Source organism: Ctenopharyngodon idella, chromosome 2, assembly GCF_019924925.1.
Source record: "Ctenopharyngodon idella isolate HZGC_01 chromosome 2, HZGC01, whole genome shotgun sequence".
Taxonomy (NCBI): Eukaryota; Metazoa; Chordata; class Actinopteri; order Cypriniformes; family Xenocyprididae; genus Ctenopharyngodon; species Ctenopharyngodon idella.
In genome coordinates this window covers 20,262,241-20,279,590 of record NC_067221.1, presented here as the reverse complement: position 1 = coordinate 20,279,590, position 17,350 = coordinate 20,262,241, and the positions used below count along the sequence as shown (strand labels likewise).

Below are 17,350 nucleotides of genomic sequence, written 5' to 3'. Positions count from 1 at the left end.
GATGTACATAAAAAAATGTTGACAAAAGGTAATGTTAAGGGTTAAATACAAGTTAAGATAAAAAAGGTATGGAGCCTTGCACAGGACATGTGGGGGGAAAAATATTAACAAATCATTCCAACAACTTGTTCTCTCGTTTTAGTAAATCATGGCCATGTTGTAATAATTTGTTTCCTTGTTTTAGTTAAATCAAATTAGTTTAATGTGGCCACAATTTACTAAAATGAGAGAACGAACTTTTAATTCGTGGCCACGTTATACGTATTTTTGTCCGCATGTCATGATCTAGATTCCATAAAAACGAACAATTACACAGTTAAAACAATGATTGCTTCATAGCCTTCAATTGTGTGTAACTGCTTTGTTTTTTATACAGAGGCAAAATCATTTTCTATCACACTGGACAGCAGCTATTGAGTTTAGGTTGTATTTAACCCAGAATATTCCTTTTAAGTGGTTTCATTTCTTAATTAATTATCGACAGCACAGTTGGTTTGACTTTAAAATGTGCACAACTAATTTTGCAGAACCTAATTGGGCAATTATCAAGTTTGAGTCCAAAGCTCATCTAACACTGAACTTGGAAAAGCCCTTTAGCCTTAGGATGATTCTTAAGAGCTCTATGAGAACAATCACAGTGACAGAGAAACGGCATTGTGCGGTAATGAAATTATATAAAAACAGGGATTTGCTTCACTTTCTCATTACAGTAAAAACAAAACTTTTTCAAACTCTTTTTTTATGTTACTAAGCATATATATTTTTTTTCAAATAAAGTGTTCAAATTTGGAACCATGACCTGTACTAAAGCATGACACCAAATTCAAGTAGAGTTACTTTATGCATTGATGGTAGTTACTACCTCATTTTCTTATCAGTCATACTTGAGGTGCCTTTGTAATATTGGCGTATTTTAGCTATTCAAGACATTTTTTAGAACTATTAACCATGACAACACTGATTATGTGCCTTGCGATATGGACAAATAACAATTTTCATTATTATTTTTTAGCTCTTTTGTATAGATAATGGCATTTATCTTACAGTTCCTTGTGGAAAGAGTTGCAGTGTTTTCGACGTTACAAGCCAATCTTGTCCATTCCTAGGGACACATGACCTATGAGATGTCTAACATTTATATATTATGATAAGAACATTAAAATCATTAAAACTGAAACTTTAATACCATGTGCACTCGTTCTAAAACAATCCTGCGTGATTCAAAACAAGACGCTGAAGTTTGAATACTCACATTCCATGGCTGATAACAACTTTTAAAATCTCCACAGTCACTACGTTATACACGTCGTTGCATTTTAAACCTTCATATCTGTTAATAATACGGAGTGCGAAACTGAGGGATTGTATAAGGATTGCTTCGTTTCTGAGGTTCGATTGCCAGTATTGGAAGACAGATGTATGGTGTGCTGTGGCACTCTAATCTTCGTCATCCTCCTCGTCTTCGCTGATGGCCTGTCTGCGGGCGGCATAGGTGTAGCCGGGCAGGGCGCTGCTGTGATGTGAGGAGGGGGAGGAGGGTGGGGAGGTCTTGGTGAAGAAGGGCAGACGGAAGGTTGGAGAAGGGGAACGCTCACGTGTGGGACTGCTGTTGGGACTGTGCCTCGGACTGATGGCCTGAAGCATTCGACCTTTCCCTTCCTTTAGCATGTGTTTCTGTTAGAGAGGAAGACCAACACATTGCCAATATGAGACCTTGAATTAAGTCATGGATATTTGTGATGAAACCGATCTGAGCTTCTCCGCTCATATATTCATGACTCAACTAGTGGGCCGCAAGATGGCTTAAAATCATTTAAAACAAAATAAAATAAGCTAAAACCACTTAAAATCTATTTTAATTTGTTCCCTTAACAACTGCTGTTTTTATTTAAGCACCAGGGCTCCCATAATCTAGGTAGGACAACCTGGATATACTGTATGAGGGAATTTTGAGTGTGAATTCAAGACCTGGAAAAGTCAGGGAAATTAATAAAATCAAGTCTTTAAAATTTTTTTTATTACACAATTTTCAGCAGCTAATAACATCAAATCAAAATGGTTGACATAATGAAAATTTATAACTTCATACGTAGTCTCAAAACTAGGCTGTGTACCAAATTTTGTGAGAAAGAAGGAGCCACGGTATAATAAATCCTTTAAGGTCTAATCTTTTTCCATCAATGGCTGAATTTCTCCTGATGGTTTTGAAGTTAGTTGGAACTATCATGTGTTTTTCTAAGCTGTTTCATCAAACCTAAGTTAGATTATCAGTGAAGATTCAAGATGTTTCCATCCAAAGTTGCGAATTTAACTTATGTGAAAAATTGGAATATTGCATAAAACATGTGTGAATAAAGCAGCGTTTCCATCCCATGTGTTCAAGAGAACAAACTTGTCACTTCGTGGGAAATTGGTGCAAAATATCTATACTAAGAATGGAAGTTGTTGCAATCGGAGAAGCCACTCTGGCTCTTTTATCGTAAATCGTAAGTGTCTTGCGTCTCAAAGCGCGCAGACGAAAAGGAATAAATGCTGTCATATTATCTTCCGTTCAGATGCTGGTGTTTGAGAACACAATCATGCGAGACGTTTCTGAAAGCTCATTATACCAAATCATTCTGACTACGTTCACACTGCGAGCCTTAGTGCTTAATTCCGATTTACTGCTCAGACATGTATTTTTGTATAGCTGTTCACATTGTTGTTTTAAATGTGGCCAATATCAGATTCCAGTGTGAACAGATCATGGTCCTGGACTGACCCGCATACGCAAAAGAACGATAAAAAGACGAAACGCAGCAATCTGTCTGATAACTTCGGATATGTAAAATCTGACTCCCATGACTGCAGAATTGTGATGAATATTGATCTAGATTATAGAGTGACATAAAAGTAGACTGAGGTCACATTTCAAAACATCTGACCTGTATTGGATTTAGGACCACATATGTAAGTGGCCCAAATCAGAAATGAAAAGATCAGATTCCATGTGGTTTGTGGTGTTCACACTGTCACGAGAAAAACAGATCTGAGTCACATATGAGCAAAAAAAAAAAAAAAAAAAAATATTCGGATTTGGCCCACATTTGCCTGCAGTCTGAATGTAGCCTCTAATAACTAACTTTGATTCAAGCATTTCAGAATGCTCAAACCAACATTTGAGATGTGCAATAAAACTGGTCTACTAGTTAGTCCAGTTATCCAATCACATCAACTGTTGAGGGAAAGTCACGCAAGTTTTTTGTTGCGCATTGAGGGATTTTTTCGGTAAATGAGTTTCTATCATGCACGTCTTCTTATCATATAAAAAATGTATCCGCTTTAATTAAGCGCAGTTTTATGTGCATTTTTAGAATTTATGCACATCTTGGCATCTTTCCATCCAGTGTTTTTTTTATACAATACTCCAAAATGTGCATAAAAATTGGTGGATGGAAACATGGCTTCTGTTGACTTTGCAGTAAAAACAAATAATATTTGGGAAGATACATGACAACTGTATCACCTAATGTCTGCATAAGCTAATGGTGCTTGGACGCTGATAATTCCCACATACAGTGGGGATCGAAAGTTTGGGCACCCCAGGTAAAAATTTGTATTAATGTGCATAAAGAAGCCAAGAAAAGATGGAAAAATCTCCAAAAGGCATCAAATTACAGATTAGACATTCTTATAATATGTCAAAAAAAATTAGATTTTATTTCCATCATTTACACTTTCAAAATAACAGAAAACAAAAAAATGGCGTCTGCAAAAGTTTGGGCACCCTGCAGAGTTTATAGCATGCACCGCCCCCTATGGAAAGCTGAGACTTGACAATGTCATGGATTGTTCTCAATCATCGTCTGGAAAGACCAGGTGATGTCAATCTCAAAGGTTTTAAATGCCCAGACTCATCTGACCTTGCCCCAACAATCAGCACCATGGGTTCTTCTAAGCAGTTGTCTAGAAAACTGAAACTGAAAATAGTTGACGCTCACAAAGCAGGAGAAGGCTATAAGAAGATAGCAAAGCGTTTTCAGATGCCAATATCCTCTGTTCGAAATGTAATTAAGAAATGGCAGTCATCAGGAACAGTGGAAGTTAAAGCAAGATCTGGAAGACCAAGAAAAATATCAGACAGAACAGCTCGCAGGATTGTGAGAAAAGCAAGTCAAAACCCACGTTTGACTGCACGATCCCTCCAGAAAGATCTGGCAGACACTGGAGTTGTGGTACACTATTCCACTATAAAGAGATACTTTTACAAATATGGTCTTCATGGAAGAGTCATCAGAAGAAAACCTCTTCTACGTCCTCACCACAAAAATCAGCGTTTGAAGTTTGCAAATGAACATATAGACAAGCCTGATGCATTTTGGAAACAAGTTCTGTGGACCGATGAGGTTAAAATAGAACTTTTTGGCCGGAATGAGCAAAGGTACGTTTGGAGAAGAAAGGGCACAGAATTTAATGAAAAGAACCTCTGTCCAACTGTTAAGCATGGGGGTGGACCAATCATGCTTTGGGGTTGTATTGCAGCCAGTGGCACAGGGAACATTTCACGAGTAGAAGGAAAAATGGATTCAATAAAATTTCAGCAAATTTTGGATGCTAACTTGATGCCATCTGTGAAAAAGCTGAAGTTAAAGAGAGGATGGCTTCTACAAATGGACAATGATCCTAAACACAACTTAAAATCCACAGTGGATTACATCAAGAGGCGTAAACTGAAGGTTTTGCCATGGCCTTCACAATCTCCTGACCTCAACATAATTGAAAATCTATGGATAGACCTTAAAAGAGCAGTGCGTGACAGACAGCCCAGAAATCTCAAAGAACTGGAAGACTTTTGTAAAGAAGAATGGGCGAAGATACCTCAAACAAGAATTGAAAGACTCTTGGCTGGCTACAAAAAGCGTTTACAAGCTGTGATACTTGCCAAAGGGGGCAGTACAAGGTATAAACTCTGCAGGGTGCCCAAACTTTTGCAGATGCCATTTTTTTGTTTTCTGTTATTTTGAAAGTGTAAATGATGGAAATAAAATCTAACTTTTTTGACATATTATAAGAATGTCTAATCTGTAATTTGATGCCTTTTGGAGATTTTTCCATCTTTTCTTGGCTTCTTTATGCACATTAATACACATTTTTACCTGGGGTGCCCAAACTTTCGATTCCCACTGTACATATTTCTGATTAAAAATAGATTATTTTACCTAAACTATGTATTTTTCTCTTAAATACTTACATGCTAACATCAAACACAGCTTTAGATTCAGTAGTGCTATTTTGAGTGGCTTGCAGCCCATGTAGAGCGTTACAACAAGATATGAGGATTGGATACTGACAGCTATTTTTAAAGAGATACTCACCAAAGCTCCCTCTGGTCCAAACATCTGCAGGAAGTTGCCAATGAACTCACGGGACTTCTCTTCCCATTTCTGGATCAGGTCGATGCTCTTCTCCTCCACCTTCTGCACAAACTCTTTACTCTTCTCCTCTACGTCCTTCACCTTCTTCTTCACCTTGTCCACGCGCTCCTGAAGGTTGTACTTCTTTTCCTGAGTGTCGGAAATAACGCACAGCAACTCATTATTATGAAGAACTTTCAGTTATTGGAATTATGGAATCTAATTATTTACAATTTCTTAATTGTTTGAATATACACTGCTCAAAAAAATTAAAAGAACACTTTTTAATCAGAGAATAGCATCAAGTCAGTTAAACTCCTGGGATATTGATCTGGTCAGTTAAGTAGCAGAGGGGGTTGATACTCAGTTTCAGCTGCTTTGGTGTTAATGAAATTAACAACAGGTGCACTAGATGGGCAACAATGAGACGACCCCCAAAACAGGAATGGTTTTACAGGTGGAGGCCACTGACATTTTTTTCCCTACTCATCTTTTCTGACTGTTTTTCACTAGTTCTGCATTTGGCTAGGGTCAGTGTCACTACTGGTAGCATGAGGCAATACCTAGACCCCAGAGGATGCACAGGCAGTCCAACTCCTCCAGGATGGCACATCAATACGTGCCTTTGCCAGAAGGTTTGCTGTGTCTCCCAGCACAGTCTCAAGAGCATGGAGGAGATTCCAGGAGACAGGCAGTTACTCTAGGAGAGCTGGACAGGGCCGTAGAAGGTCCTTAACCCATCAGAAGGACCGGTATCTGCTCCTTTGTGCAAGGAGGAACAGGACGAGCACTGCCAGAGCCCTACAAAATGACCTCCAGCAGGCCATTGGTATGAATGTCTCTGACCAAACAATCAGAAACAGACTTCATGAGAGACGTTGTCAGATATGCATACAAGCATGTGGGGGCCATACAAACTACTGAGTACCATTTTGAGTTGCTGCAATGAAATTTCAGCAAAATGGACTAGCCCGCTGCATCATTTTTTCACTTTGATTTTCGGGGTGTCTTTGAATTCAGTCCTCTATAGGTTGATAATTTTCAATTCCATCAAACGATGTGGCATCCTTTCGTTCCTAACACATTACCCAGTCCATATCAGTATAGATATCCTGCATATTTTTCCCCATTGAGATCTGATGTGTTTTCAAAGTGTTCCTTTAATTTTTTTGAGTAGTGTATAACACTGAGAAGGAAACTGAAGAGAAGATTGACTAAGCAAATCTAATTTCTGGTATCTAGTCTTGATCTTGAGATCATGCTCTACCAGTAAACAAAAGCATATGATGAAAGATCACTCACATTAATAAAGCTGACGTTAAGCTCTTTTGCGGTGTAGCCGCGTTGTAGATTCCGTCTGACGTACACGTCATAATCTCGAACAATGCGTGTGATGATGTCAGAAGTGGAAATGCCCTCTGTTCGTTGGGTTGGTGCAAACATTCCTGTGGAAGCCCAAAAAAGACAAAACTGTTGGATAATAAGACAAAAAAAGTTGGTTTGGATAGATGCTAAATGGCCTCATACTTAATTGGTAAGTTCTTTATTAGATATACTGTAATTCATACTCTGAAATTTTAGATGCAGAGATTGATTTCTACATCAAAAACACAAAGGTATAGAAGCTTGTTTCGGCCACAGAATAAAAAAAATATTTAAAACATGTTTGTGACTTTTTTTCCTCACAATTGCCAGTTAAATAAACTTGCAACTATGAGGAAAAAAGTCAGAATTGCGAGAAAATTGAAAGAACTGCAATTCTGACTTTTTTTTCTTGCAATTCTGACTTTTTTCCTCATAGTTGCGAGTTTATACCACGCACTTCTGAGCAAATAAGTCAGAATTGCGAGATGTAAACTCACAATTGTGAGAAAAAAGTCAGAATTGTGAGATAATCATGTCGCAATCACCTTTTTTAAATATTTAGTTGCAGAAACAAGCTTCCATAGCAGTTTCTAAAGCTGTTATACTCACCTGCTTCTTTAATGTGCTTGTAAACATCATCACTGTCAGCTGAGGAATATGGGATATCATCATGAGCCACAAAGTCAATCTGAGGAATCAAAAGGCACAGTCTTTCATTAAAAAAAGGGCACATATAAGTGGCTGAACGCTTGGTTACCATTTTACATTCTTCATCCAACACAACACTATAGAATATATGAAAGTATATAGCACGGCTTTGAGTGTCGTATTATACTGCTGCTCAGTTCTCTCTCGTCTTACCCGATGTTTGGTGAGGAACTCAGGCGTGAGAGTCCACGGAGCATTCCGGACCACCTCGTCCACATAGCGGCAGTGACTAATCGCATCATAGCGTTCATCCTCGTTCATGACTGTGAAGCCCTTTAACTTGTGTGTCAGGTCATCGCTACACACTGCAGAGAGGTGGGAGAGGTGCTAAATACAGCACTGACATTAAGATGGACTCTGTGCTAAATGATCAGAATGATAAACTCTCCAAATACTGAATCCCAGGATTACTTACCACCTACAATAAGGTGAGTGTTTGGAAAAAGGCATTTAGCCTGCATGAGAGCACGGGCATGTCCTGAGTGGAACATGTCGAAGATACCATCAGCGTACACCCGTACAGGCCTGTCGGCTAAAAACAAAAAGAAAAACATCAGCTTTTATAGTATCAAGGGAACTGCTTAATTTAGACATGCCTTAAATGTCAGAATTAGAATTATACAAAATGTTTTAAATATATAAATATTTTTGAAAGAAATTAATACTTTTATTCAGCAAGGAAAGATGCATTAAATTGATCAAAAGTGACAGTAAATACATTTGTAATGTTACAAAAGATTTTTATTTACAATAAATGTTTTTTTTTTTTTTTAACTTTCTATTCATCAAAGGATTATGAAAAAAAAAAAACATGTTTTTTCACAAAAATATTAAGCAGCACAACTGTTTTCAACATTGATAACCAGTGTTGGGGAAAGTTACTTTTAAAAGTAATGGATTACAATATTGCGTTACTCCCTAAAAAGTTACTTTTGTATGGAAAGTAATGTGTTGCGTTACTTTTGCGTTACTTTTTCTCACCTGGGCTGGGCTTGCTTGTTTGTATTTTTAATAACAACAGAAAAGTTCTATTTTTGGCAAATGTAAAGCCCCTTTCACACCAAAAGTGAAATGAATAAGCCTCAGCTGAAACCCATGTCTTGCATACGTCTGTGCGTAGTGGTTCTTGAAGCACTGACTCCACCTGCAGTCCACTCTTTGTGAATCTCCCCCACATTTTTGAATGGGTTTTGTTTCACAATCCTCTCCAGGGTGCGGTTATCCCTATTGCTTGTACACTTTTTTCTACCACATCTTTTCCTTCCCTTCGCCTCTCTATTAATGTGCTTGGACACAGAGCTCTGTGAACAGCCAGCCTCTTTTGCAATGACCTTTTGTGTCTTGCCCTCCTTGTGCAAGGTGTCAATGGTCATCTTTTGGACAACTGTCAAGTCAGCATTCTTCCCCATGACTGTGTAGCCTACAGAACTAGACTGAGAGACCATTTAAAGGCCTTTGCAGGTGTTTTGAGTTAATTAGCTGATTAAAGTGTGGCACCAGGTGTCTTCAATATTGAACCTTTTCACAATATTCTAATTTTCTGAGATACTGAATTTGGGATTTTCTTTAGTTGTCAGTTATAATCATCAAAATTAAAAGAAAAACATTTGAAATATATCAGTCTGTGTGTAATGAATGAATATAATATACAAGTTTCACTTTTTGAATGGAATTAGTGAAATAAATCAACTTTTTGATGATATTCTAATTATATGACCAGCACCTGTATAATGGCCAAGTCACAGTCAGTGAATGAAAGTAACAGCTGACACATGCATATCTGAATGTGTGTGTGGGAGGAGTTTGCCACAGGGGGCAAATATCTTACGTGGAGTGCCTCTGCGAGCTTCCTCCATGGTGACGCGCTGATATGGCTTATCTTCCATTGACTCGAGCTGATCTGCATACGGAGCCGGGTATTTCAGACCCTGAGGGACAAGAAGCATCGCAGCCTTTGGTCTCAAATACCATCTCTCATCTATAAACACGCTTACACCATTATCTCACTCACCACTGTGCATCGTTTAAACTTCACGGGTTTCTCGCCTTCCTCTGCCTCTCCATTTGAACCTTCTCTCTTTCTCTTCCTGGACAATCGTGCTGAACCATGGGCCTCCATTCAGGCTCTATGAAATGTTATGGAGAAAACAACAGGAATTAAGATAATAATTAAAAGGCATTTAGTTGTACACAATCTGGGAAGTTCCTTGTGAAACAAGAAAAATACAGAAATCAATAACAGTATAACCCCAGATGTTGGAAAGAGTATTTCGTAACACCAAGTTGCAGAAAAGATTAAATATGACCGTGTCAAGAAAGTTGGCTGAGGTGCAAACTATTCGGCCATATTGATGATAAATGTCCAGATGTCTTTTTGATCTTCACAGGCCAGAGTAAAGGGGTGAATCAATTTAAACCTGCCAAGAACATGTCCACATCCAATATTTTTGGATGAAATGAGAAATTATATTCTGTTTAAAGAAATTAAAGCCTATTTTACAAGTAAATCACTTCCTAAGTGGATCCACCATCACTCTTAGTATTGTAATTTAGAAAAAAAAAAAAGTAAAGTATTTTTACATAATGGCAGTGTTTGCTGTCACAAAGGGGCTGCGTTTAAGTGAATTAAATGTCAATGGAGTCAATAAGAAGAAGAAGAAGAAGAAGAAGAAGACATTTTGTTTTTTAAGAAAGGGTCAGAGTTTAAGTGGAGTAAACGATTTGTGAAGTTCTGCACTCATCACCAGCAGAGTTGCCAAGTCTGAGGTTTTTCGGCAGAATTGGGCTTTTAAATGGTCGCCGCAGGTTGATTTTTTCCCCGCGGGTTAAAGGTTTGATGTATTGCATAAATTAGATTTGACTGAGATGCTTTTATTTAGGGCTGTCACTAAAGATTATTTTGTTAATTAAGTAATCGGTCGATTATTTTGCAGATTAATCGAGTAATTGGACGATTATTTTGCAGATTAATCGAGTAATCGGATAATTTTTTGTGGTAATAAAAATAGAACCAAGTGAACATAACACTTATAAAATACATAATGTAATATACATAATATATAAACATAAACAACTTACTACACATGCTGAATTAAAGAGGCAGCGCATTGTTCACATAAAAATAAACATGGATTAACACAAAAATGGAGTAATTTCACCATAAATGCATATAATTAAACTCTACTGTGTTTCACAGTCAACATACGGCTTTTTGCGCAGAGTAAAGCCTTACATCACATTTAGACAAGGCGATCCGCAGGGTTTCTTGTATGAAGATTTAAATGAAAAAGAAAAGGCATGAGAGTTGGCTTTGTCAATTGTAAAGTTTCATTTAAAATGTTTGTGATTTTAACATAAGAAAAGTATGTTTTAATGTTTTGCCACTTGCTTGAGCAACTTAATGCATAATGCACTGAATAATGCGTTGTTTTAGTTTGTTTAAATGTGGATATGTCTATGAAAAACTGTATAACTGTGCTATGTACAAAGAGAATCACAATGCTGAACAAACATTTTCAGTACCAACTTTTGGATTTGAAAAAAAAAAAGCGTATTTGCATATTTAGAAACAAATTTTATTCTCCTTTGTTGGCATAGGTTTATAAATGAATTATGTTACAAATCTTGTAAAATGTGCCACTTCTGGCATTTTGCCAGTTAATCGACATGTGTAAATTGCAATCGATGATTTTTAAAAATGGACTATACAAATTTAATTGAGGAATTGTGACAGCCCTGCTTGTGTTGAAATATTTTATATTCTACCAATGATAAAACTGTGCTAGATGTTTTGTGAAGGAGTTTACTGTGTTATGATCACTACGATATGATGGTTTTCAATTTGCATAACAGTGACTGTAAAATAGGTATGGAAATGGCATATTTTGAGTTTTGATATTTGCAATATAGTCGTTGGGCTACTTTTGTTACGCTGACCTGGCAATCCTGATCACCAGAGAAAACTCTGTTGCTTCACTGGAAAATTTAGTTATCAAATTTTGATTATGAATTACAAGGTCAAAAAAAACCAAAAAAAAAAAACCATATGCTTGTATGAATTGTTCAAACCCTACTGCAATAAGATCAACAAAAAGAATGTAGAAAATAGTGAATTTTCAATTCAAGCCAACTTCAAAATATATCTAAAACTATATATATATATATATATATATATATATATAATGTGTGTGTGTGTGTGTGTATCTTTTTATTTCAAACTGAAATAAGACATTTCTTCATGAAAATCAAAAACTGTACCAGAAAAAAAAAAATCAGAAATGAAAATTTGTTGATAATATGACAATGGTTTTATCATATGCAGTCAAAACTGCTAGCCAAAATTTCATATAATTATATCACAAGTGGAAAAAAAAAAAGAAATTAATAATAAAAACAGAGAATAAAAAAACTGAGAGCAACCTGGGTCCAGACAGAGCCTATGGAAACCTTGGCTGAATCCTTCCTCATTCTAATCATTCCTTTATTTAAACACATAGCCTTGAGTCTTATCTGGGTGAATGCATGAGTGAATGAAGAAAAAGGTAAGGAATGTGATCCGGACACAACATTACATCCACTATAGCACAGTCAGAACTGATAGATCAACTATATAACTATACGACCCTTCTTAGAGATCTGGCACTGATAAACAAACTAAACTAAGGCAAGATCATGTTTCAGAGCACACACTTTGCACACTTGCACACATCTCAGCTGACAAGGATGAATGATGAATATATTATATATATATATAATTTAAATAAGGTGTAACAAGAATAGTGATAAGTTCAGAGACAATAACCGTTATAAAGCCTCCACATTCCTACCAAATAAAAGTATAAATTGCTGGATTTAAAGTTTAGGAGCTCTGACGTATATATTGAAAATATGGGAGGTGGGTCTATGAAACAGGATGAATTAACAGTGGGAGTGTCTCAAAAAGTGACAGTAGTTTAACTATTTCAATAGAGAGCTAACTTAGATATAATAGATAACAGATATAATAGTTATAATAAAATAGATAAATAACATGCCTTTAGCTGGTGAGACGACACATATGTCAAGCAGCTCGAACTGGTTCTTGTTGACTATCTTTAGGACACATATACAGACATGAACACGCATTAGCTGCTTACCCTTTTGCTTTAATGCCGTCAAGAGCTCAGATGGTGTTAAAAAGGTGGTTGAAGGTTTAGGTTTATGTGTTTCCTTAGGTCGAAATGTGACAGGAGTCGGAAGTGTCGATTTAAATGTCTCAATGTTTAGTGATCTCAGACCTTCCGATTTGACAGAAACCACAAAAGAGACTGGGATCAACTTTATTCAGCTCCAAGATGGCAGCAAAATCATGATGATTTTAAAATAAAAGTCCCACCATCGTCACCGCAAGCTAGATCAGATTTGCTATCCATCTATAAGTGTTATAAATTAAAAAGTGCTATCCATCCATAAGTGTTATTAATTATTGATTAATAATTTGCTGGTATAACTGGACATACTTGATAGAATTTATGTTTCTCTTATGATTCTCTTTTGACCTAAAACAGAGTTTAGACCTCCTACTTTGACTTTCAGCAAACCCAGTAACGTTACACCAATATAAAAAGGTACTAGATTTTCTTGGTAACTTCATATAATGCTTTTAAATTTTTACTTAAAGTGATAGTTCGGTCAAAAATGAAAATTATGTCATCATTTACTCACCCTCGTGTCTCCTGTATTGCTTTCTTTCACAACCAAAAATCGGGTGAATTATCCCTTTAATATTTATTCACATAGTTAGAAATCTCATTTAAAATAGTTTAAGCAAATTCTAAATGTTTTATTATATCTTATTAGTGGTCTATCTTCAGTGAATCCTGGTTGAAAGCTCAGGATCAAAAGAGTTAAAGCCTCTTCTAGTCTAATATAATTCTAATATAATACAAATACACACACACACACACACACACACACACACATATGTATATATATATATATATATATTCACCCGATTTTTGGTTGTGAAAACAGGTGGAATGACACAAAGTGTGAGTAAATGATGACAATTTAAATTTTTGGCTGAACTATCCCTTTAAGTAAAAAATTTAAAAGCATTATAGGAAGTTACCAAGATAATCTAGTGTGTGTATATATATATATATATATATATATATACATATATATATATATATATATATATATATATATATATATATATATATATATACACAGAGCTAGGTAGATTACTAGATTACTGGGTAGAGTGAACAGTGTGCAGAGCTGTAATCTAGACATTTGTATTATTTAAAATTTTTTGAAAATAGTAATAATGAACAATGAGTAGGTGTGTCCAACTTTGAACTTTGGTGTAGGTTGAGGAAATAAGTATAAGTAATTTCACTCAGGCATTTTCATAGTCGCCTACACTGGGTCCTTCATTCCTTCCGAAGCGAAGGACTTTTTTGGTTTAGTGTCCACGTGGAGATGATCTAGTGTCATCACTCGCTCTTAAAGTGGCGGTTTCGTTGCAAAAGTTGGAAGTATGTGGGTGAGTAGTAAATGTTGTTTGTATATGGGCAGGTTTTATAGTAAATGTTTACTTTAGTAGTACGATTATGAAAAGGGAAGTTTTGATTGTTTGTTGTACAGTCATCGTTTTAAAATATTCCTTGCTTATTTTAGTTACTTCTCAGTTTAGATGTGCAAACAATTTTTTCTGTTGTCACATTTAAAAAGGGTGTTTCTGTGGCCCTTGAGCAGTTGTAACCGTCCAGTTAAAATGTGTAGCTGAACATTGGATTTTGATCTTTCTTTTTACCCTCGCTGTTTCATTGTGGTCGTTTTTGCAACTATACTTAACTATTTGTCCTTTTTGTTTCTTTTTTCAGCATTACATTGAAACACGTGGCCCGTGTAACTGTCACATGTTGACACCATGAGGGCCAGGAGCTGCTTTTGAACTCCAGGTGTGATTTACGTTTGATGTAAATTGGTGTTTTAGTGAGTAGTTCAAAAAATTACAGCGGATTTTAAATATGTATTGAAATAAAAAAATAAAGTAAAATTAAAGTGATTGTTCACCCAAAAATGAAAATTCTGTAATTTATTCACCCTCAAGTTCCAAACCTGTATGAATTTCTTTCTTCTTCCAAACACAATATATTTTGAAAAGTGTTGGTAACCAAACAGTTGATGGGCCCCATTGACTTCCATAGTATGGAGAGAGAAAAAACTATGGAATTTCAGCAGAAAAATAAATTTATACAGGTTTAGAACAACTTGAGGGTGAGTAAATGATGTCAGAATTTAAATTTTGGGATGAACTATCCCTTTAAGCTTTTATAGTTCTCTATGCGGTTTGAAGAGTCTCGCCTTTGTGTTGCCCATTCATTTTTCACATTCATGAATGTGGTGTCAACTAAGGCGCACATTAAATCTTGAAATGGCCAAATTTATGAGAGGACACACTAATTGTTCCTCTTGCTTGTGCTGTGACAAGAACAACGTTCACAAAGAGCTATATTCATGACCTGATCTTCTGCGTTCATGCTTTGACAATCATATTCTATTTTCAGGGGAACAACCAATGCGGTAAAAGGCTGCTGTAGCAACATGGGCAGGGTTGCATGACACCTGGTATGCAGCTATGAACTTTTTTTTTATATATATATATATATATAATATATTTTATATAATTTTTTTTTTTTTTTTAAATCTCTTAACTGCTTAAAGTTCTAATAACTGTCAAAGTAAGACAATCATGCCTTAAAGTGTTGCCTGTTCATTGCTGGTCAGATGAATGCGGTGTCAAATAGGGCAGACATTAACACATAAGGTGGCTGCTTAAAGGTGTTCCTATATATGCCTTTCAGAAGTTTCATTTTATGGACATTAATACATTATATACTATGATCATGTGTAATACACAAGTCTGGTCGTAAATGCGACGTGTAATTCTAATCCCATTTCATTCTCTCTATTACAAAGGGTCTACATTCTCCTTTTCTAGTGGAGATAAATTACCCATAATTCAAGGATTAGTGGTGTGTGAGGTGAGTTTTAATAACTGTGACTCAAAATTACAATCTTGATTTGTTCCCTCTTTTGCCATTTTTATATTTTGCTGCTTTGTAATTTGTATTGTAAAAGGCACTGTCAAATTTGAATTCATTAAGGGCTGACCGCTACACATGAATGCTGCAAGATTTAACATTAACTTTTTTTTTTTTTTTTCTCTCTCTCTCTCCAGATGCTGTTTTCTACATAAGTGTTTCTGCAGTACATACTTTTATAAATAAAACCTTCTGCTTAACATTTTTGTTGTTTGTATGTGGATGTTTTATGGTCCCTTAATAATCAGTTTGAATATTTTGTGGTACACAGCATGAAAAGCAAATAGCCAAAACATTTCTCTTTTCAACTTTCAACTTCCACGTGGTAGAGTAGACCAAGTCGTGCCACTTTTTACTGTTGTACTCGTCAAAGAGAAATGAGTAAAAATAAATCATGATGTCTGCAGAGTCATAGAATTATGACGCTTCAAAAAAAAAAAGTGGGGAATTAGGTAATTTTGGTGTTATTTAACACCAGAATGATTTACATTTGAAATAGAAATATTTGAGTTGTGTACACAAAGAATGTATTGACTCCTATTTTCTAACATAAGCCAGTCAGGAAAATTCAGAATATTTAAATGTAGTGAGAAAATTTTCAACATTTCACTTTTAGGGTTTGTTTACACAACAGTGATGTACTAAAAAGAGAAGTGTTTTTCATGTACAAATGACAACCTTGTCAAAATGATCCTGTTCACACAGATTATGCATGCCAGGTCTTACAAGGGTACTTGTGAACTTACAAGGGTAAATAAAGAACTGGTTGTTTCAGTAAGCACTGTACAGTGTTTCCTTTACACTTTACTTTAACAACTATGTCTATAATGGGTAATATTTTATGTATTTATGGTCTGAGATGTGGCAAACAGTATTGCCGTCTAATCAGCCAATATTGTCTTAAATATCCTGCATAGCATTTCGTTATTTATAACATGAGATTTTAACCAAATGTTGATTTTGGTAAAATGTTACAACAATGTTAATTTTTTTCATGAAAAATTACAGTTTGGACAACATGTATGATATGTAGTTTACACCTGTCTACATTTGCTTTTTCTTGCTACATTTACACTAGGGCATAATTAGTACACACTTTATGAATTATCAAAAAAAAAGTGATATTTAAAGGACATTCTGGGAGTTGATAGGAACATTTCATGTGACTAATGAATATGAGCAACTCATTGACTAAACCTAAAGCATTTCGCTGTGTCTACACAGTGTTATATGATACAGCTAAGACTAATCTGCCTGCAAACCACAGCAATTATAAACCAGGTCAGGTGCTTGTATTCTCTAATTTTATCTAACCTACTTTAATGTGGACCATATACAGGTTTGGTTTTATCAACAGATGCGGCATATTGTGCAGATGTGAATCGACAAAAAGTATTTTTATTAGTGGAAAAAAAGGCAATTAAGACAAAATGCTAGCTTTTATCTCGACAAATTTAGTTTTTCATTAAAAATTCACTACTTCATTATTTTTATTACAAAGTTCATAGTTCCTACTATTCATATTTCACTAAAACTTTGATGGATATGTGGAATAAAAATGTCTTTCAGTCCATTGAACGATTTTATAAACATTTTATCTATTAAGAAAAGCAAAACGTTTCACTACGTTGAAATATTAACCCTCTTGGGTATTTGTGGATATTTTAAAGGAAAAAGGAATGATATGCAGCAAAAATAATACTTTAGATTGGGATAATGCATTAATAATTATTATTTGTAAAAAAAAAAAAAAAGAATTTAAATTGTTCATATGTGCTTCAATGACAGCTC

General features: G+C 35.5%; 1 protein-coding gene, 1 long non-coding RNA gene and 2 other non-coding genes across 4 annotated transcripts; 3 read left to right on the top strand and 1 right to left on the bottom strand.

Annotated features, from left to right (window-relative positions):
• Positions 1-357: 357 nt before the first annotated feature.
• pcyt1aa (phosphate cytidylyltransferase 1A, choline a) lies at positions 358-12,813 on the bottom strand. Its single transcript, XM_051915001.1, has 9 exons — positions 12,602-12,813; positions 9,478-9,592; positions 9,295-9,394; positions 7,882-7,998; positions 7,620-7,771; positions 7,368-7,446; positions 6,696-6,838; positions 5,355-5,543; positions 358-1,674 (listed from the first exon to the last, which is right to left on the bottom strand). The coding sequence occupies exons 2-9, from the start codon at positions 9,583-9,585 to the stop codon at positions 1,438-1,440; spliced, it is 1,125 nt and encodes a 374-aa protein (XP_051770961.1). The 5' UTR covers positions 9,586-9,592; positions 12,602-12,813; the 3' UTR covers positions 358-1,437.
• Positions 12,814-13,819: 1,006 nt separating this feature from the next.
• On the top strand, positions 13,820-15,761 carry LOC127496910 (uncharacterized). The gene is made up of 5 exons (XR_007925387.1): positions 13,820-13,995; positions 14,336-14,413; positions 15,023-15,083; positions 15,435-15,499; positions 15,697-15,761. It is a non-coding gene; the product is annotated as an uncharacterized LOC127496910 (long non-coding RNA).
• LOC127507183 (small nucleolar RNA SNORA13) lies at positions 14,817-14,953 on the top strand. The gene has a single exon (XR_007928274.1). It is a non-coding gene; the product is annotated as a small nucleolar RNA SNORA13 (small nucleolar RNA).
• Positions 15,209-15,341, top strand: LOC127507188 (small nucleolar RNA SNORA13). Its single transcript, XR_007928277.1, has one exon. It is a non-coding gene; the product is annotated as a small nucleolar RNA SNORA13 (small nucleolar RNA).
• Positions 15,762-17,350: the final 1,589 nt, after the last annotated feature.

Excerpts from the sequence above, each read along its gene's own strand:
- pcyt1aa (XM_051915001.1), bottom strand. The coding sequence starts at position 9,585 with ATGGAGGCCCATGGTTCAGCACGATTGTCCAGGAAGAGAAAGAGAGAA. Across the intron at positions 9,395-9,477 it reads AGTTTAAACGATGCACAGTG|GGTCTGAAATACCCGGCTCC; the intron begins GTGAGTGAGATA and ends CTTGTCCCTCAG. Across the intron at positions 5,544-6,695 it reads TTAACGTCAGCTTTATTAAT|GAAAAGAAGTACAACCTTCA; the intron begins GTGAGTGATCTT and ends TCCGACACTCAG.